Genomic DNA, 21,601 nt, shown 5'->3' with positions numbered 1-21,601 from the left:
TTGTGTGCTTGTATTAACTTAACTTGGGGACGTATGCTCCCTCCCTCCCTAAAAACACCACACCTTTACATTCAGTTGATATCTGACGCATTTGGTGTTCGTTCGTAAATTTATCTTGCTAATAACATGAGCTGTTAAATCGTTCTACATCTTTCATGGTCGATCTTGCAAGTTGTACATACTCATGATCTGAAGAGCCGAACTGTAACCTGATGTCGAGGTGTAATAGGCCAGTGAACAAGAACTTGCGAAAAATCTCTTGGAACCTTGGCGACCACAATTATTGTGACAACCAAACAAAACAACAGCATTAGGGTACTAATTTATCATCTCGTTCATGCGTGTTGCTAAAAAAAGGTTTAAAAAAACATTAAAATAAATCATGATTTTTATCCGGGGTTTGTCGGTGTATAAACCCGGCAACCTAGGGATACCCAAGGTAATATTTTGGTTAGTGGGGCTCATCGAGATCAGGAACTTAAAGGTAAACGCAAACATACGATTTAGACTAGTTCAGGCCATCGAATAGTGTAATACCCTACGTCCTGTATGTTGGTTGATTGAATTGTTTTGGAGGGGGTCCCTACCTCACCTTATATTGCCGGGAGCAGGGTTACAGGTCGGTTAGTTACCAGAATACTAGTCGGATACGACTAGAGGAGTACTTTTCTAATCCTCGATTAGTTCCTATCTTTCTATGTAGACCATGCCGTCCTGCGCCATGGTCTCCATGTCAGACGCGTCTCGGTGTCCAGCCCCATATTTATGACTGTCCAAACCTTCTGGTGGGCCTATAGGGTTCAAACAACAATTATAATCATTCGGGATAGTAGAATTAAGACTTTTCTTATTAAAACACTTTTAGTTTTAGAAGACCTTCTCTTAAGATCATGATAACGTGCCTAACATTGCTCGCTCGCCGCATAATGAGCGGAACATGTACACATAATAAACTTGACTGCAACCAGCGAACGGAAGCAAGAAGATCGTGCAATTTAAAATGAACTGATTTAAATATAGATTATATTGTGCTAAGGATAATCTAAGCCTTATTTACTAAAATTTAGGTTTCTATATGGTCTTAAAGTTTTTCTATCGTTCCTATGAAACTGATTCGAAGCTGGAACATCTCCATGCCGGAAATATCCTATGGTGAGATGCCTTATTTACACCATTGAATCTAAACACTGGTTCATGTATGAACTACAGACTGAATGGAGCTATTGCCCGAGCCTACCGATATATATAACCTGACCCTATTACACCACCAATTCCGCAATGGCGCAATGTCTGATTGCGCCATGGGCCATGGCAGTGGGCAGGTGCGACGCTGGCTGATATTTGTATGGGCTTCTGCCAATACCCACTCACTTGGTCAAGTTTGGATGGCCCGGACCATTGAGTCCACACTATGCGTTGCGCGACGGCGAACCTGCTAAATACTCCATTCACTCTGCACCAAATGCATAGTACGGGGTTACGGACTGCGTAGGCGCTGGAGCTTGTGTGGCTGTGGTACAATGGCACGTACGTGTGACCGGTGACCTGGACAGGGCCCTGGGCAGCAGCTAGCACGTCGGTGCTCTGCCGATGGATCGAGCTGCAAGGACATGGGGCATTGCCGCATTGGCATGGCACCACGGCACGAGACGGCGACGTGGCCTGACGGCCGTGCGGCAGGAAGAAGGGAGCACCGAGCTAGTAATGGCTGCCACCTACCTGAAGTCCTGAACCCGGCCAGATGTACTCTGCCTTTGTCCCATGCACCACGTCGATCCGCTGAGGCCAGGACAGGCAGGGAAAGGTTCCGAAGCCAAACCGAAGCGGACACGGAGGCGGAGACGTCTTGTTACTTGGTCACGGATCCACGGCAGGCACGGGGTAGAAGAAGGAAGCTTTATGCTGCCGCGACCCTGTCGATTTTACTCCTCCGCTTTTATGGGCGTCACATGCCGCAGTCGTCGCTTTTGATGCAACAGTGGCTCGGGAGCATGGTGCTCGTGCAGCTGCAGCGCCGGCCACCACCACCATGGCGCCCGTGCACGCCGAGCACCGGGGCGCATTCATTTCGCCGGCTCCTCGTTGCCCCGCGCGCGGACGACGAGGAACCTTAACAAACCAAGGGGATGAGACATCGTGAGTGGCATCGAAAGCGGCCGGAAAGCTCCCTGCTCCCTCGGCCGGCGGCTCGGCTGGCTCAGCGCTCCGTGCCCTATCGGGCCTTGGTGGTGCCGTTGCCAAAGCGGGGCCTCGTCTTTTCACTGTGTCTCGGCGTCCTCTCTGTATTTCTTTTTTTCTTTTTTTGTCTTCGCCGCTGCTCCATGACCACGCGTATAAAGCTTGGGTAGTACATTGTTTCATCGCACTGCTACATCTTTTTAATGAAACGAAACTGCACAGTTTTATGCACAGTTTCATAATAATCTGGAGCATTTAATTTTTGCATGGAGTTATGATTAAACGTGTCTTGCGATGAAACTATATAACATCCACAGTGCAAGTTTTATTGAGTTTTATGGACTTAGTAACTATGCCAGCTAGGTTTTATGGGGATGAAACTCCTTTCTGCTTTCTCCTACTAATTAGGTTACCAAGTCAGCAAATCTGTCGACGTGAGCCCACACCGGCGTTGGTGCTGGTCGCTAAAATATTTCTGTTCCAGTGTTAGTATCGATGATCGATGGAAATGGACGTGGACCTCGCCAATGAGTCGAGGATCAATGTTTTCTTCGTGTCTCGCCCGTCCTGACACGCAAGAGCTCGGCGGGAACGGTTATTCTATGCTGAGCGTCCACATGCTTGTGGTGGTCCGGGTTGTTAAATTTCTCTTTCCCATATATAGCCTTATCTTCCTGTCGGTGTCCATTTCAATCTAATTAAGCCGATTTCAGCTTCCAAAACACTACGAAAACAAGGGCTTACCTACCAAACCTGTTGGCATATGGATAATTTAAGAGGGAGGGCGGCGCTCGATCATGTGTACGTGTAGACTATATTGTACAGATGTTTATGAATGTCTGCGGGGTTCAGCTTTGCAGAAAACACACTTTCATTTTACTAACACAAGGTATGGGCAGCTGTCGTTTTCAGGAGTACTAGATTGCACTACGGATTCAAATAAGTGAATCAATTTCTTTTAGAAGAACAAGTATATAGTATATTTGCATCTGTATATATATAAACATAATCCACAATTTGATTTAATAAATTCCATAATCCGGCTAGAAGCAATAATTGACCACCGAATCTACATGAGCTGCTTTGTTCGCTGATGTGTGTGGTTGCCATCATCATAGTTTTTTCTTATATTTTCACCAGTATATTCACCAATGTTAAATAAACAAGAGAAACACATGGTTAAGCCATGCATGGTTAAGACGTAGATGCATGAGAAGGGGATAATGATAACGTCACTTCACATGGTCGTAAAATACATCCATACAGAGTACATGTGATCGTATATGCACACATTTTAACAAGTTTGTGTATCAATTTGTATGTTTTGCAACTTGTTGGACTAAAGGGATATAACCACACAACTTTTTGTATGGTGGGTGCAATTCACTCTAATTTTAATAAAAAAATAAAGCAACGGTATAAGGAACTGCAGTGGCTATGCATTTCTTTAATAAACGACACCGGGCAATGGTTTTACAATAACTGGGGAAACAAATACAAGAAAATAGACGTTGAGGCTAGAGAAAAACAACTAGCAATAGGGGTGAAGAAAAAAACATGATGGACACCAAGTTAAAGCAAATGGACGGGGGTTAAAATCAATGTTTATTATAGTGATCTATACTATCAGAATTTACATGCAAATATGATGTCGGCAATTACAATAAATAATGTGCATCACCATATTGAGCGCCCACACAACTACGAGTCTCCAAACAACATCTGTACATACACTGTCGTTGTGGTAGAAGTGAAGTCACAACATCAGCTAGTTTACATTTCACGAGCTCAAATATACTCTACAAACTGTACCTTTGCTTTGCGATTAGATAACATTTAGTATACTATATGGCGAGCCAAAATCTAATATTTGTTTCACTAAAACACACATAAATTCGCAATTTATCATCGGACCAGTATGGACCTAAGAGCAAAATCTTGCACTTAGGAAAAAAAACCATGGTGGATGTGTAGCTAGAGCTAGAGGGTAAAAAGCGAACAGTTACATGTTGGGCTAGTTTCCAAATTTCATGGCTAACTTGTGCATAAAGACAATGATAAAAAAAAAAACTAGCTCCAGTGCAACTACCTCGATGATAAAATTGTTGTTAATCATAATATTTCAATCACTCCATTATCATAACAATCGTCAAGAACCGTTACGAATCACGTGCAAACCATCCTTGCAATAAAAGTTAAGAGTGGATAAAGTTCCGTACGACTGTTACCAATAACATCACAAACTGTCCTTTAGTAGGAGTTGAAACGGGTAAAGTTCCGTACAACCGTTGTGAATCACATCATAAACCGTCCAATAGTCCAATATAATATTCTGATATTTTAAATATTCGATAGCGCATAATAGGAACTTAAAGCTAGGCATAGAAACCTGCCTAACAGGCCCCATTAAACCCTAATAAGGCAGCCCAACAAAAACCAGTAACCCCCCAGATCATCACCAGTAAAAAAACAGCAAAGGCAATGAAAGCCATGAGTGTTGTTGGGTTGGGCAGCAGCGAGGAAAGCTGCAGTCAAAGAGCAAATAAAAGCCAAAGCCACCAGGGCAGCAGGCAGCAATAGAAGCGAGCAGCAGCGGGGCGAGGAGGACCAGCACCCCCCCCTACCCCCCCACCCCCACCCCCACCCCAGCCCCCGGCGAGAGGCGTCCCCAATGGCTGCTGCAGCTTTGCCCGCCGTTGCCGCTGCCGCTTTTCCCCACCTCCTCTCCCTCTCCTCCTGATCCCCCTCCATTTCTCCCCCATCCCTTCCCCCCTCTTCCTTCCTCACCTGTCTGTTCCGCAACCGCCGCCGCCGCATTGGGCGCCTAGGAGGGGGGCGCAATGGAGCAGGTAAGCGAGCGATCTGGTTCGATTCGGATTCGGGGGTTTTGATTCGGTTTTCCTGAGCGTGTTCGTGCTGCAGTACGAGAAGAAGGAGAAGATTGGGGAGGGCACGTATGGGGTGGTGTACAAGGCGCTGGACAAGGCCACCAACGAGACGATCGCGCTCAAGAAGATCCGCCTCGAGCAGGAGGATGAGGGCGTCCCCTCCACCGCCATCCGCGAGATCTCTCTACTCAAGGAGATGAACCACGGCAACATCGTCAGGTCTGCTACTTGGTCCTCCATTCCTCTTTGCATTGCTCGTATCAATTGTTACTTGTGCGGATTTAGGATTGATCGACCGAGCTTTCCGTGATCGATCGATTGGTTGGTCGAGTGGACAGTTGCTCGAGGTAGCTTTGCTTCTATGCAACAGTGGGTAGGTGTCATTTAGGACTTGTTCATCGATGAGAACTATGGTGTTATCCAATGAAGTAATGTCGCCGCATTGATGATGAGATGATTCACAATGTTAGTATGCTGAGAAGCTTTACTCACTGCGTGCAGGTTACATGATGTTGTCCACAGCGAGAAGCGCATATATCTTGTCTTTGAATACCTGGATCTGGACCTCAAGAAGTTCATGGATTCTTGTCCGGAGTTTGCGAAAAATCCCACTTTGATCAAGGTGAGGGATAATATGATAGTTTGTGACTGCGAGTTGCTTCTATCGATAAAGTGGATAATATGATAGTTTGTGACTGTGAGTTGCTTCTATCGATCTTGGCCTATAGATGAACTTGGACGTCGATTTATTGATTACTGATTTAGTAATATATAACACAGATCGCTATGCTAGTCCTGGAATTGAGTCTGCAATGTCCATGTGGTACTGAAAACTAATCTAACTAAAGCATGGCTCATGGTTGTAGACTAGACTTTCATCTAGTGCCTTCCTATTTCATGTAAAAGAATCTCAGTTCCCATCCGATGCACGGAATGTTGTGAGCTCCATATAGAGTGTATCGTCTGTTGTCTTGTTCCGTCAAACTCGAACATCACTGTGCTATATGGTAGGAGGAAAGTACTTGTTTTGGCTTTTGTTGCTCACTAGGATTGTTGTAATGTAAACCAGAATGCACAATTGGGGAAGAAGGATCCACGTGTACATAGCTTCAAACACCTCTTTGGTTTCCGACTCATGGCACTGGAAACAGCAGTGTGTTTTTTTGGGGGAAAACAAACGCATGACATTTTTGTATTTTAAACTTTGGATATGCCATTGGCTAACATTGTTGTGGTGAGATCGGACTGTTCATGTAGCCTCAAATGCCTCTTTTAGTAACATGGTAGGACCTGTTAATGAGTGTATTTATGTTGGGGCTTTGCAGAGCACATGGTTTTATACTTTTATCTCCTCAAATAAACAGAAACACTACCTTTCTTACTTTAAATCAACTTTTTCTCCACAGTAACTCCTGTAAACGCCACATGTTTCCACTGCTAGTGCTGATTCTTTGCTGTAAAATGACTGGCAATGTAGCCTGATCATCCCAGTACTGTGTGATCCTTTACGGGCACCACTGCTGCAATGCCTGCTGTTTTTGTGTAGTACTAACTCAGTATTTGTACTGCATTTCCTTGGACTAATCCACTAACCTGTTTAGGGATTTGCTGGTCCCATTAGGGCATCAAGCTTTTCGTAGAGTACTCAAATATGGTAACAGATGCTCGCTTGGATTGTGTTATATAGGGCGTGTTTGGTTCCCAGCCATGGGTCGCCACACCACAAAGCTGCGGCCCCACGCTTGCGGCGAGAAAATCAACTCGAACCCACAAGGAAAGCAGTGGCACGCAGCAGGATTAAGCAACCAAATAGCAGCCTTGCTTTTTGCGGCAGTCCCAAAGCTGTGGTTTGGCGACCCATGGCAGGGAACCAAGCAAGCCCATAGTGACTAAGAATAATGCGACTAGAAGCTTTGCCTCCTATTTTGCTTTTCTATTAATTTCCCTTTTCTCATTTATATGCATTACCAGAAAATGGATCGGCTTGTGGCTTAATTCAGAAACTTGACTATTGTTTTCTTTCTCCAGTCATACCTCTACCAGATACTCCGTGGTGTTGCTTACTGCCATTCTCATAGAGTTCTTCATCGAGATTTGAAGCCTCAGAATTTATTGATAGATCGGCGTACTAATGCTGTGAAGCTTGCAGATTTTGGTTTAGCCAGAGCATTTGGAATTCCTGTCCGTACATTTACTCATGAGGTACACTTCTTGTACTGCTAATTTCAGAAAGAGAATTTGAAGTCTCTTGATAGGAAAAAACTACTCTTGTGGGGGGTACAAAAGTTTGGGATCCCTGCTATTTTACACCCATATAATTGCTGTTGCGTTAACTCACAACAGATGCCTATGGAAGTATTTTTCAGGTGGTGACATTATGGTACAGAGCCCCAGAAATTCTTCTTGGAGCAAGACAGTATTCCACTCCAGTTGATGTATGGTCTGTGGGTTGTATCTTTGCGGAAATGGTAAACCAAAAGCCACTATTCCCTGGTGATTCTGAGATCGATGAGCTGTTTAAGATATTCAGGTTCCTTGACTTTGATGGCACTAAATTACTGCATTTCCTTTTCCATATCTTATACTGTCTGATTTGGTTTGAACCCAACACTGTTGCAGGGTACTAGGTACACCAAATGAACAAAGTTGGCCAGGAGTTAGCTGTTTGCCTGACTTCAAGACTGCTTTCCCCAGGTGGCCGGCCCAGGTATGAGCATAAGCATTTCGTCAGGCATGCGCTGCAAGCGGGTTTCACTATTTTACAATATGTGTTTGTTATATATATCCCATGCCACTGAGATCCCTGTTTGCGTCTTCATTTCAGGACCTGGCAGCAATCGTCCCAAATCTTGAACCTGCTGGTTTGGACCTTCTTTCTGTAAGTCGAATGTGATTTCTGTTGATGATAATAACTGTGGCATCAAATAATTTCACTGCATTCAATTCACCTATTTCTGTTCGCTGACAGAAAATGCTTCGGTACGAGCCAAGCAAAAGAATCACAGCTAGGCAGGCTCTTGAGCATGAGTACTTCAAGGACCTTGAGATGGTACAGTGACCTGCTAGTGTGGTGTGTTGGCATTTGTATGAGCTGAGTCCCTTGTTTCATTCCTTTTATGAACCCGTGTACTCTCTCTCTCTCTCTCTCTCTCTCTCTCTCTCTCTCTCTCTCTCTCTCTCTCTCTCTCCGCATTTTTGTCATTCAGCTGGATATTTCGAATCTGGTGTGCTTTGAGATGTATTCAGGAATATCAGGTAGATTACCTCCTTGGTCTCTATTCGTTGAAAGTAAATATTCTTCATATGTTTATCTTTTGTTTTCCCAAGCCTCCATGGTTTCTTTTTTTCTGAACATTTATACTGTGATGTTTTTATAAGCGTGTGATTTATCTGTAGTTTCCTTTTTTATTGAAACGGTAATCAACATTGTTCAGGACCTCAGAGGAATGGCAAACGGTAGAGGAAAAAACAATTGTTACAATAGCAAGTCCCTAATGCATCATAACAATCTTCTGAGAATATAATAAGCGATGGACAGCTGGAGCCTACCAAGTCTTCAGTTGCTTTATCTATAACTGGAGGGTGGTTGTTTCTCCCAACCATTATGGTTATTTTGCAAAAAAGTTCTTCAATTTTTTTATAATCAACCTACAGTTCTGGAGTTAAACAGTTATATTTCTTGACGATTTGCAAAAAAGATATCTCGCATTTTTCATAATCAATCCACCATCCATATTTCTTGACGATTTGCAAAAAAGATATCTCGCATTTTTCATAATCAATCCACCATCCTGATAGGAGCATGTTCGTAATCAACCCACCATCTTGATAGGAGCATGAACTTCTTGTTGCGGCCTAGTCAAACGGCCCAGTAGTTCCGATCCATCTCCTTTGTTTTCCGAGCTCCCCACAGTGCCGCACTAGTGGCGCATCACGAAGCTCTGATCTCGCCGTGCACGGGTGCTGTCGCCCACTGCTGCACCCGTGCGCGCCCGCCACCCTGATCTAGCACCGGCCTTCTCGGAAGCGGTCCGCTGCAATCTCACATATAATCCACGAAGCAGCAAAGCATAAGCTGTTGTCGTTGCATTCTACCTAGCACAGACGCAAAGTGTGGCATTTCCACCCAGTAGCCTGCTGCGGACGCTGACCGCAGGCCATCACCGGTGCCTGGCATCCGCCTGACATTACTGATGCAATGGTGCTGCCTGGAGTGTTCGTTGGTACTATACGGCTTGGAGTATGCTCAAGCTGGTTCGGTAATTGCTAGATGAATTTGCATGCAGTGAAAGTTTTAAATTTAGAAGTGGTCCAGCAAATTCTAATCATGGGTGAGCATTTATTTAGCTTTGCAATTTCTTTTCTTTTTTTTATAGGTTGAAAATTTTGTGGGCAATACGTTTGTAATAACATGCTAATGCATGAAAGCTAAAATTGGAGTTGCGTATAATGCATGAAAGCTAAAATTAGAGTTGCGTGCATACTGAATCTATATACCAGAAGTTTCGATGTATGTTTAAACCTGATGTTGCGTACATTATAAATTAAATAATGGCAAAACAACCTAGACAACTTCAAGGCCTGCTCTACAATCTTACTAACTGAACCTCCTTAATTTAATCAGAATTGCTAATTTAAAATTTAACTTAATGATTGTACAGCTGGAGAACGAGCTGAGGATCTGCATGGGACCAAATACAAATTTTATGGAGCACTCTAGTACTAAAATTGCTTGATTGGATCAACATACATTATAATAATAAATTAATTGCGATTTCAATTATGCACACCGAATTTACATTTTTTTAGTGCGAAGATTTTAGGAAAATATGGCAGGGATTAAAAAAGGTGACGGATCACAGCATCTAGTTACATCCGAAACCTCCATGAGAACTTGAAATATTACTGTTTATTATTTTTACACATATGATGCTAATTATTGATCATTTGCATACATATATGCATGTACAGGATGGCTACGAACTAAGAAAGCAATTTATAGCACAACTATTAACTTACAAGGAGAATGAATGCGAAGACAATATGTCTGCCGGTGTTCGAGACTTCCTTAGGTGTATCAATGCTACTCAGAGTTAGAAATAGTTATGCAAGCACAGAGAATGCATGAGATCATGTTGAAACTGTTCTATTATTAGCATTGGACCTTTTTGTTTGTAGGAATAGTTATTATAAAGTAATTCATGAATCTAGCTAGGTTCCTGTTCTCACTTTCTTTCTTTTTTCAGACCTGTGTGCACCGTACCACCAACAGCTGAATTTGGAAAAGAAATGATAATTGGGTCTTAATCATATCTAAATTTATTGCTTCCATGTACTGTGTACATGAATGATTGTTTGTTGTATTAATCAAGAAGAAATAGCCCTCTACATGGTTCTGCTGATCCATGGTTTACAACAATATATACTTCAGTGTAAATTGTTTCTTTGAGCCTCATTGTGAAACTCCAACGACTCAGAAACCATCCAAACTCCCAGATCTGATCAAGAACAGAGGAGAAAAAAAAGACGCGATGGACTCACTTGTAATTGCCAGTCTCCAAGTTGAGCAATGCGTACATGGTGGCCGTAGTGACCTCCTAGACTTTGCTGCCCTCGTCCAGTATAGCAATTAGCAACGATTGACCCGATGGCGCCGAGCATAGCGAGCATATCCCTCGCGCCGGAATCATCCGTTGCCTTCCCCGTGGACATGCAACCCTCGCCTCCGCCTGCTGTATCGTTTTCACTACGCCCTTCAGCTCCTCGAACGGCTTCACCTTCCGGCCGCTACGAACCTATGAGACAGCAGCCAGGAGCCCAGGACGGCCTCGGCTACAGCGACAAGCACGCCGTCCTACCGCGACAGGAGCCTCCTCCATCCCCGCCACATCCGACACCGACGCACGTGACGACCTCGAGCGCTTTCCTCCGCAGCATAGCGAACGAGAAGATCGGCCAGAGCTGGAAGAAGCCGCCGTTGGCGTGCGCGTGCCTCGCCACCGTTGGCCACCGAAAGCGACCAGGCGACACCTGGCTGCGAATGAGACTGAGCTAGTGGGGCCATATAGTCAGCGAGTTATGTCTAATGTTCAGTGCAAACCATATAACAAATTACTTGATAGACCAAATAACGTATCAACAGCCGTACTGCAAGGAAATGAAATCACTGCAAAACCTCCATACTGTAAGAACGAACTGGTTGTATAGGAATAGTCGAAACAGTTTAGGATACACCAAAGAGCATACAATTCGGATTGCTCCTCTCCAGCAATCAGACAACATACATACGTGAACCCAATCCACCGCAACAATGGAATCTTACAGCATGACAGTGCACGGCGGTAATAGAAATTTCCAATCCGTGTAGATGATCCAAAACCAAAAGAGGAAGCCGGTAGCTCGATACGGAAGCTGAATGCAAGGGCGACAAATCTAGGAAACATACAGATTTAGGGAAAGAACTGTAAGAACGAGAAAAAATTGCATATGCGCGTGGCTGTGTGCGGCGGCGACTGCCTGGTATCTAGATAGAAGCAGAGTACGAAGGGAATGCCCTGCCTGAGCTGTGAATCAGGTGTTGCAAGTGCACCGGTCTATAGGCCCAAGGTAATGACATAAAGAAAAAAATCAATAAATTCGATTTAAATAAGACTTCTACATTGGAATAATTATGAATAAAATTACGTAGAATGTAAATAATAAAAAAAAGTATATAGATTCAGGGTAATACTAAAAAAGAATAAAATTGAAATTTTCTACAATTACGTTATTTAAAGTAAAGTCAAAATTAAAAAAAATTATCCAATGCCCGTAGCAACGCACGGGCATATTTACTAAGTATAAATTAAAGAATAGAAGTGGCCAATTCAACCATATGGCCTTTTGAACTGAAGGTAAGAAGCCAAGAAACATCGTGGTAAAAAATAGATGATAATTCACATACTAAGTTACCTAAGATTACACGTGAAACGTTTATCTTTACAAAGGATGGGTGCAGACATAAAACTATCACACAGATGGCACATGGTATTTGCTCGTTATCGTGTCTTCTTCGTAATTGCTGATGTGCGCATTTCAGCATCTTCCTTCGCGAAGCTCCACCAAAGGTACGACAGGGGGATAGCCACAGCGAGGCAGATAGCACGACCATCTACATATCCCCATCGTGGAGGGATGTCATAAGCTTCCAGAAATACTGAAACCACACCTCCAATGGCAACAAATATGATCTTCAGACGTGAAGGATGCCGAGTCATGACGGCCCATAGTGCCCACAGGAGAAACTGAGCAATACTTATCACAGTACAGACCTTCATGTTCAGGCCTGCAAAATATACAGGCGTAAGCAATTGACGTGTCAAATTTCTAGTGCTGCATTTGTTTGCTTCTGAACATCCATATCCCATGAAAATGGTGAAGACTTTACAGTTATAAGGTAACGAGTTGAAATAAAGCACCATGCCACCCACCTAATGGGCTAACAAACAAATTCTCACCTGCTTTAAGCAGCTAGTCTACAGTCTAAACTCAATTTGATAAATTCTACTATCTTTCATTGATTTTCCCATATATATTCTAACTTCACCGATTTATATCTGTTGAAACAAATTCATAATCTTTTGAGAAAAATTTCAAACTTGAGGTAAAAATTTTTTGGTCAAGAAACTCCAGTAAACAACCATCCAGGTACTAAGATATTGATCCCTACCCTGACTTTACCCATAACTAGCATATTGATGAAATTTTAGGTACCATAACCTAATCTAGAGTACTTAGTTCTGGGGAAAAATTGCTATGTGCACAGATAAAATGCCTGTATTCAAAATATCATGAACGCGGTAACACGTCATGCTCAGGATTACCTTTGTCAAGTTGGTAGAAGTTGAGGTATAAAATGTGGGTTGTCACAAAAGCCAGAATAGGAGCAGCAACCATAACTCTAGAAGCTTCATCTCTTAAATTTAAAGTCCGCAATATCGCCAAAATGAGAGAATACCCCAGAAAGGCAGCAGCGGATGAAAAATGTAGCTTCTCTGTCCAAACAGTATCACTGCAATAGATAGCAGATCTGGGTCAAACGAGTTACGGACAGACAATTTATCAGAAAAGATGCATCCATCGTGGATGGAACATACCAACTGTGATATATGGCACTCCAGAACCATGAATTCATGGCTAGGAGCCCATAAATGTGCCAAAGGCCAGTATATTCATAGTAGGTCTTATGAGTTTCGGGCCATAGCGGTAGCTTATAATAAAGCAGGAGGAAAAATGATAGCCACCCATTGAATTGCACGACAAGAGTGAGAGCAGAGAGAGCAGCAGATAAAGGTTCCTGGAAATGAAAGCATGGAGGTATATGAGAAAGTGAAAAGGAAACACGAAAATTCTAGAGTAAAATGCACCGGAGGTTCATCAACTTGTAAGGAGGTGTCACTTAGGTCCACGAACTCCGAAAGTGCATTTTTGGGTCCATAAACTTGTTAAGTCGTTCACCGCAGGTCCGTACCCCTTCTAGCGCTGACTAGGCATCTTCTCTCTCATCCCTCTAATCTTCCTCTCTCTTCCTCTGGCATTTCATGTAACATGTCGACGGCGGTGGCAGCATGGAGCACTTCATCCGCTTCACCTCCACCGATGAAGAGCTCAATGCCGCTGCTGCCGACATGTTCGATGAAATGCTGGAGGAAGAGAGAGGAGGATGAGAGGGATGAGAGAGAAGATGCCCAGTCAGTGTGCCATGTCAGCACTAGATGCCCATGTGGAGGGGTATGGACCTAGGGTGAACGACTTAACAAGTTTATGGACCCAAAAATGCACTTTCAGAGTTCATGGACCTAAGTGACACCTCCTTACAAGTTGATGGACCTCTGGTGCATTTTACTCAAAATTCTAGTAAGGTCCAATTTAGTTGTAGGAGTGAAGAAATGAGAACTTCAGTTCAAAGCAGCAATGAACTACCTGAAACACAGAAGCCCGCTTCAAAGGCCACTTGCCATGATACTTAACAGGCTGTAAGCCAAGCTCTGTCCTTTCATTTTCCCTTTCCATCATGCAGTGGTATCTGCATTCACTTTTGCAGTTCCACTCTTTCCATTGCAAGTACAACGGTTCATGCGTGTACCATGATTTGTGAGCAGGTGTGCCATCGGTTGGCACCATACAGTGCTTAATCGAAGTCTCTTTCAGGGAGCCTGTCTTTTGGCATTCTTCGACGCAAGCTCTGGTAAAACAACAGAAAACATGAGTAATCAGAGGTTTTAACTATTACAGAGATGGTTTTAACAACGGTTTTGGCATTCTTCGTCAGAGCAAAAATGTTGAAACAAATCAGCAACTCATCACAGGGCTTTACTATTACTACTGTACTACAGAGATGGTGACCAGCTCTTTTTTGAGACCCATCATTGCTATTATCTGCTAAATTTTTAGCAGAACAGTATACTGAATCTGAAAGTCAGGATCAGAATTCAGGTAGCTATAAAGCTAGCTATGTTCCTCCCTCTGCAGGAGATTTGAGCAGATTCAGTCGACTATAACAAACATTTTTGCTAGCTCAACCTGAGAAAAGTGTGAATCATGTAAAGTAACCGGGACTTGCACCCATAATGCCATATGTCCAAACAGTTGAGGACAGCACGCAGCTAATAAGCTGAGCAGACTCAGAAGGCTTGCATAAATAAGCAGCATAATATGTTTTTTCAGGCTCTCGTTTGTCAGGAAACTGCAGCTGTATCAAGCAACCCAGAACTGAACTAATCTCGGATAATACAAACAAACAAAGCACGCGTTAAATCTCAAGCACTGCGGCACCTCGCATCCATTAGTCCAGCTGGGGTAGATTGATAGAAAAGGGAGAGAAGGAAAGGCGTCTACAGGCCCATACTCGTAGTGCCCCCACCACACGACGCAGCAGCAGAAACGACACCACCCGCGGGCGGGACCGAGAGAGCAAGGCAAATAACAGAGGGGAGGATCTCGGCGAGAGGGGGCGTACTTGTAGAGCGGATCGGCGTCGCCCTCGGAGGCGGCAGCGGCGACGGCCGCCGAAGCGAGGCCGAGAAGCAGCAGCAGCAGCAGCCACGGCCTCCGCCCCGGGAGCCCCATCCTCTCCCCCAGTCGCGTTGGCTGCCTAGTGGGCGAGGCGGAGATCCATCAGCGCGGGGGAAGCGAGGGAGGGAGGAGGGAGGAGACTTTTCTCTCTCTCCGGGACGCAGGGGAGGGGAGGGGAGGGGAGGGGGTGGTGTGCGTGCGCGTGTGTGATTGATTCCTGCGTAGCGTCCGTGTTGTTTGGGGGGAGCAGATCGACACCAGGCGGGGCGGGGGTGAGGAGACGATGATGATAACAACAGGCAGGGGCAGGGGAGGAGAGGAGGGCGTGGCCGCGTGGGCGTGGGACTCTCCCTTCCCCTGGGTCTGGGACTCTGGGTGTGCGTGCGCGCCGTGTTCTTTTGCCTGGCGTCCCTTGATTTTGATGTGTCGTTTGCTTGCTTGTGCTTTGCTTTCGGGTTTGTTTTGGGAGGGCGCCACGCTACCACCACCGCCAGAGGCCAAAGGCCTCCTCAGTCCTCCCCCACGAGACCGGTGAGGCGCGCATAAACTAATGCCGGATCTCCGTAAAATATTCAAGCCAAAGCGCCCCTTGATCTGCTGAACGCGCAAGTGGAGCGCCATGCTCGTGAAGATGCCCTGTCCTCCATGTCTCTTTTGCATTGGTTGGCCACAGCATATGGGTACGAGCTCCTTTTCGTTCCTTCCTTTTGCGATTATTATTGTGCAGGATCGTTTGGAAGACTGGGATCTCGCAGCTCGCGAGTGCACGCTTCGATCTTCTTCGGGATCTTGCAACGAACAGAAGCTCTTCTACGGCGTCGTTGGTTGGGCGGCCGATGGCAACTATTCCTTCTGCCGAGGGTACTCGTCGAGCCGCGGTTTCGCTTCTTCGGCCATTGCTCCGGCGACTTTTTGTCTGTCCATTTCGGGTCCCCGTTCAAATTTTCCTACTCTGTCGTGCTCATCTTGGCCCCTGACAACTGCGCCTTGTTCTAGAATTGCCATTTTCTTGCTACTACGCACTCCTTTTCTTTCTCGTTCGGCAGTCTCTCCTGTGGGTTTCTAGAATTTAACCATGCGCCTTGTCGATTGTTTCATGAAGAAACATGAATTGATTACAAGTAGGCCATCGGAAAGCTGAACGCAACCTTTTCACAAAGCCAGCTGATAAAAAAAAGAATACAAAGAAAAAGAGCCACCAGCTGATAAACAGCGAGAGGACCTGAAAACTCCGGGTTTCTTGGGGGAGCTTTGAAAGGTCTTCGGCCGCTGCAGGGGCCCACACGAGTGGCAGAGTTTTCTTTCCCTGTCGATGAAATGAAAACTCAGACAGAGAGAGAAGATTACAGGCGCCGCACCCGTCGTTGGGTGGGTGGGCCCGGATGCTCCGACGGGTCTTACTCGCAGGTGCAGCGCGTACAGGCGCCGGATGCGTAGCGTAGCGTTGGTATATCAAATCAAGATTTCTTAATCAACGAACCGACGGGCCGGATAGGCTGCAGGGCACCGGCAAGTCGTGCAGCGCCGTCCGATCGCACTCGTGGGCCCAGAGTCCCACCATTCCTGTTCCCGTTTTTCTAAACGGAAAGGGAAAAAGGGGGCGCGTTTACGGACAGGCACGTTAGGCGTTGACATAGCTTTAGCCGGGAGCGATGATGATTAGATTAGATCGGACATCTTATGACAAGATAAACTAGGATAAAAAGGTTCCGGATGTCAACATCGATGGCCCGAGCAACTGTAAACAACATCATCCTGAAGAAATCAGTTGCTTTGAGCCTTTGAAAGAATGACAGCGACATAGATGCAGCTGATTGCAGCATTCTTCCTTCCTCTTCTGGAAACGGATTCATTCAGTGGATTCAGAAACGGTTAGCTCCTTTCTGGGCATACCAGGCTTTCGCCGGGCTAACATCTGAATTAGTCCATGGGCCGAGAAAGATCTGCAAATAACATATGGGCCTCATTGCTGGGCCATGGCATCTGTTACTTTCAGCCCATGCAATAATGCATGGATCGTCAACGTCAGGGTTAGTTGTCCAAAAGCAAGGCATCTAGTAAAGCCAGTCCAGCCAACACGAGGATCCATCCTGCATTCCTGCTGTGTGATCATCAGAGGAAGAAGGACTGAAGGATTGCACGAGCAGAGCAGCAACTGAAATAACATAAACTAAAGCATTATTGTGCGTCTGGCCAAACCCACCGGCCACCGTATCGCTGGCACACCACACCAGTCTAGCGTTTTCACTGGTCTGAACTCTCGCCCCCCCTTTTGCTTCCTTCCACGGGAAAAGCAAAGCAAAGCCAAGCTCGCATGCGTTAGTGCTCTGCGAAATCCCTGCTGCGACCCGTTCGTTGCTTGGCGTCTCGCTTTGGACACCATCATCGGCACGGGCACGGCAGCGCAGCAGCCCACCATCGTGTGAGCTCCGACACCGGATCCCACTACGCCGAAAAAGGCTATTATAGTAATTCTAGCTAGTGGGTAGCTCCAAAGCCGAAGCGTGCGGCATGAGATTCCAAGGATTCCACAAGCACTCGCGCCTCTCCGTTCCGCGCGTGACGCAGAGGGCCACGAATTTCCTCGCTCCCTTTCGCGCTCCGGTGGCAGCGAGCACACGTATTCTCGAGCGAAGCAGCGGGTGGTTCGCGATGCGTGCGTGCGTGGTCCAGAGGCGACGAGGACGAGGGGAGGAGTCGGCGTCGACGGTTGTGGAGGTCGTTTTACGTCGTGGGTTCTTGCATTGCATTGGGACGGTGGGAGTGGGGTGGGGCACCTGTTGTGAGACTTGGCTCGACCGCGCTTTGCCTAGGCGCGCAGCCGACGACTGGGGGGGTTGATGGGCACCGAAAGGGGCTTCTCGTGGACACCGGGACGCCACTTGGTGCATCATTGGCTCCACTGCGGTGCGGTGCCCCTCGACCCTGCGCCCATTGTAGGCGCCCGGCCGCCCCTGCCGGCCACCGATTCAGCTCGTGCCAGGTTTCCCCGGCTGCTATTAGGACCACATGATATTTTGACGAGTTAAGAAGAACCTGTTCGGTGCAGATATCTTCCTTTTCCCTTGAGAAATGCAACCAAAACCTTGTCCATAACCTACTTATACGAACATGTTCTAAATTTGTTGATGACAATATCATTTCGATTCAACCAGATTGCTCAACACAATGCGGTTATCCCACCAGAATTTAAGCATTTTTATCTATATTCCAAACATGAAGAGCACATGACAATTCAAAAACCGCATTCGATAACACACCTCGGCGCTTCCTTAACTTTAATCAAGAACCAAAGGAACGAATTTGCAAAGATGTATGGAAATCCTATCCACAAAAGATGAGGAGGCAGTCCACCAGAAAAACGTGCATGATAATCTTGCTATTTTTGCACGGCATCAGCCTGCATGCCGATCCCTGCGACACTGACACCTCCCGAGACCAAGAGCGCTGAGCTTATCTTCCAACGGATACTTGCCCAAAGCTGCACCCCACTGCGTGGCGCCCTGGCCCACGAGGCCACTCTTCCTATCCCTCTGTGCTACCCGGCTACCCGCTCCTCCCTTCCCCGGCTCTCTCTATATAAAGCATCCACCCACCCCCAAGAAAAGAACAACTCTCCCAAGCAGCAACGCATCATAATAGCACCAAAACACACCGTAGCAATAACAAGCTAACAACAGAGGCAGGCGCGAGCGAAATCGCAGCATCCCTTCGTATGGCGAGGCAGCAGCTCAAGGGGTGGGTGTCGGCGGCGGCGGACACGGCGTCGTGGTGCTTCGCGCTGTCGCTGGTGGCGCTGCTACTGGTGTGCTCGCTCGGCGCCGGCGGGGCAGGGGCGGGGGAGACTAGGCATGGCGTTGCGGTGGTGCGGGGCGCGGCGCTGTCGGCGCGGCCGTGCGAGGAGATCTACGTGGTGGCGGAGGGCGAGACGCTGCACAGCATCAGCGACAAGTGCGGCGACCCCTACATCCTGGAGCAGAACCCGCACGTCCACGACCCCGACGACGTCTTCCCAGGGCTCGTCATCAAGATCACGCCCTCCAGGCCCAGGTAGACCACCCATCGATCGCCCCGTCGGCTGGGCATCTGTGACTGAGTGCAAGCACAACACACGAGTGTTCTGTTGGAGCAAATCAAGAAGGTCCATTGCTCTGTCTCTCTGCATAGCAGAGTGAGTTGTAGCAATGCAGAGGAGGTAGCTAGGAACAGGATGTAGCGGCTCTGAACTCTGTAGCGTGGTTTGGTTGACTTGACTTCCTGTGTGTATGGGACATCACTTGTGAATAGAGAAGTTCATGAGATGAACATATCTTCTCTGCTGATGTTGCTGGCTCCGTTGTTAATTTGCGAGCAAAATCTTGCTTTGCTCTGCATTTTTTACCTCAACGGCTCAAACTGTGTGCAGGGAGATGATGGTTGCTAAAATAAACTCGGTCGGACGACGAGTGTAGGGAGCTGATGGTTGCTAAAATGGCCACGGTGCTCTGCTTGCGTTGCGCTGGTTGCGCCGTGGTTGACGAGTGGAGTGACACCGCCCCTCTCGCCACACCGCCCGCCCTGCCCGAGACAGCTCTGCCTGCGGGCTGCGGCGACACGTAGCGTCGGGCGACCGCTGGGCCGATGCCACGTGAGCCCAACGGCTGCGTCAGGAATTTAATACTACCTGATAATATATATGGTCCTGAGCCGTTTTTGCTTGCTTCTAGCTCGAGAAATTCGGGGGATTCGGCTGACCAGCGTGATGGGGCAGCGATTTTTAAAAAACAAAACACGATGGAACAGTTAAAAAAACAAAACGGGACCTTGTTTAAAAAAATCGTCATCTGGCCATCTGGGTCGAGCAGGTACGAAAATGCTAGCAGCATACTTGGGCAAGTGGGCATGTGCGTCTGCCCTGGTAGTGGAAGATTCCGGTCGTTTGAACCAGACCGTTGGAGCCTTGATTGGCTCTGTCTGTCCGTTTGTTTGAGCTGACGTGAAAATCAATTGTGTGAGAATTTGAAAGAATATACTCCTGTAGCTTATTTGGTTTCTAGGTACGAGCAGAAAGTAATTTTGACAATATTTTTGAAGTTTGTAAAACATAAATTTTGAGAAAATAATTAGTAATACGTTCTTTTATTATCCTTTATTATCCTATCTTCTTCTTTTTTCTCTTTTATTATCTCTATTTATTTTTCTTCATTTCTTTTTCCATTTGTTTCTCTTTTTTCTTATTGTTTGTTCCCCGGGTTATCCCCACCATGACTCTTCCCTTTCGTTTTTTTTACTGGCGTGCCTTATCTTCTAGGTAGGCCTTGCGAGTTGCAATGAACGAGCGGCGGCCGTCGGCCTCGAACTCGCCCACCGAGACGCTCGCACGCAGCCGCCCGTGGCTCGCATCACCTGGCTGCGCCTCCATCCCACGCCGCCCGGCGCCCCGCGCAGCTCCCGCCCTGCACCAACGCGCATCCTCTTCGTCCGGCATCCGTAGGTCCAGGCTGCAAAACTTCACGCGACCGTCGGCCATCGGCGAGGATCAGGTGCGCCGTCGCCTTGAGAGTTGAGAGGAGGAGAGAGAAAGCCCGCGCGGTGCCTCCCTGCTGGCCATGCCGCGCCAATCCCGCCCGTCACGCCGCGCCTCCCTGCTGCTGCGCCGCGGCCTACGGTCGCTGTCCCCAAGCCTCCATCTTGGCCGGCGCCGGATGCGTGGTGGACGGAGGCACCGGAGCTCGGAGAGGGCGGCGGCGCCGATGAACCCAAGCGAGAGAGAGGAACGGGAGGGACGAGGGGTATCGGTGGAAAATCAGAAGCGATTTCTCGTACCGCGGGGGCAGAGGCGCGTTTCAGGCGCAGGCAAGTCGCGGTGCGGGAGGAGGGCTCGCGGGGCGCTACCGCGTGGTCACCGCGCCCCGTTCGGCGGGCCGCACCGCGAGCGGAACGGGGAAACAAACGGGGCCAATTATCGGTTCAGGAGACTGGACAAGTGGACATTGGACAGGTCGTGACGGCCCGTTAGCACCAGGCACCAACCCGTGGCCGGTCAGGGAGTCAGGGGGATACGAATGGAGTCGACATGAGCAGTACTGCCGCGCCGCGTTGTCAGGGTCCGTCGTCGACGAGAGGAAGGCACCAGCAACCGCCGAGCGGCAGACGGATAATTCCGTCCGGGTCTTACAGACATCGCCGATAAATGTACCCAAATAACAAAGAAGGCGACCTCATGGCACCGTTGTTTGCCACTGGTTTCTCACTAGTCAAGGCCCGTTGGCGCTCGGGCCATGGATGGCAGCAGATTCTGGGATTCTCTCAGTAGCCAAGGATCCAATCCAACCCAAGGTCCTCGTTGCTCCATTGCTTGTAGTAATTTGATCGTAACGATCGAGGATCCAAGCCGTCGTGAGAGAGGTTCTTTGGTTACTTTTCGAGCGTTGAAATAGGATCTGACCGTTGTTAAGCTAACAGGCTAGGATTCACTTTTCCAGTCCACTTTATTGCCACAA

At 47.2% G+C, this 21,601-nt stretch overlaps 3 protein-coding genes across 3 annotated transcripts; 2 read left to right on the top strand and 1 right to left on the bottom strand.

Moving 5' to 3' along the window:
- The first annotated feature begins 4,808 nt into the window (after positions 1-4,808).
- LOC117841103 (cell division control protein 2 homolog) lies at positions 4,809-8,376 on the top strand. The gene is made up of 8 exons (XM_034721677.2): positions 4,809-5,027; positions 5,101-5,285; positions 5,568-5,688; positions 7,095-7,268; positions 7,433-7,596; positions 7,686-7,773; positions 7,891-7,944; positions 8,035-8,376. Exons 1-8 carry the CDS (start codon positions 5,019-5,021, stop codon positions 8,122-8,124), a joined length of 885 nt encoding a protein of 294 aa, XP_034577568.1. The 5' UTR covers positions 4,809-5,018; the 3' UTR covers positions 8,125-8,376.
- A 3,578-nt stretch (positions 8,377-11,954) lies between these two features.
- LOC117840439 (uncharacterized) lies at positions 11,955-15,489 on the bottom strand. Its single transcript, XM_034720950.2, has 5 exons — positions 15,064-15,489; positions 14,028-14,289; positions 13,202-13,401; positions 12,929-13,116; positions 11,955-12,390 (listed from the first exon to the last, which is right to left on the bottom strand). Exons 1-5 carry the CDS (start codon positions 15,171-15,173, stop codon positions 12,104-12,106), a joined length of 1,047 nt encoding a protein of 348 aa, XP_034576841.1. The 5' UTR covers positions 15,174-15,489; the 3' UTR covers positions 11,955-12,103.
- Positions 15,490-18,719: 3,230 nt separating this feature from the next.
- LOC117836047 (uncharacterized) lies at positions 18,720-19,441 on the top strand. The gene has a single exon (XM_034715405.2). It carries the CDS (start codon positions 18,835-18,837, stop codon positions 19,171-19,173), a length of 339 nt encoding a protein of 112 aa, XP_034571296.1. The 5' UTR covers positions 18,720-18,834; the 3' UTR covers positions 19,174-19,441.
- Positions 19,442-21,601: the final 2,160 nt, after the last annotated feature.

This window comes from Setaria viridis, chromosome 9 (genome assembly GCF_005286985.2).
Source record: "Setaria viridis chromosome 9, Setaria_viridis_v4.0, whole genome shotgun sequence".
NCBI lineage: Eukaryota > Viridiplantae > Streptophyta > Magnoliopsida > Poales > Poaceae > Setaria > Setaria viridis.
This window is presented reverse-complemented; position numbering and strand designations above follow the sequence as displayed.

Bases quoted from the DNA above. Each gene is read 5' to 3' on its own strand.
- LOC117836047 (XM_034715405.2), top strand. From the start codon at position 18,835: ATGGCGAGGCAGCAGCTCAAGGGGTGGGTGTCGGCGGCGGCGGACACG.
- LOC117841103 (XM_034721677.2), top strand. The intron at 5,689-7,094 runs GTGAGGGATAAT...TTCTTTCTCCAG, and splicing joins AAAATCCCACTTTGATCAAG to TCATACCTCTACCAGATACT. The intron at 7,945-8,034 runs GTAAGTCGAATG...GTTCGCTGACAG, and splicing joins CTGGTTTGGACCTTCTTTCT to AAAATGCTTCGGTACGAGCC.
- LOC117840439 (XM_034720950.2), bottom strand. From the start codon at position 15,173: ATGGGGCTCCCGGGGCGGAGGCCGTGGCTGCTGCTGCTGCTGCTTCTC. The intron at 14,290-15,063 runs GTACGCCCCCTC...TTGTTTTACCAG, and splicing joins GACGCCGATCCGCTCTACAA to AGCTTGCGTCGAAGAATGCC. The intron at 13,402-14,027 runs GTAGTTCATTGC...TTTCATTTCCAG, and splicing joins AGCGGGCTTCTGTGTTTCAG to GAACCTTTATCTGCTGCTCT.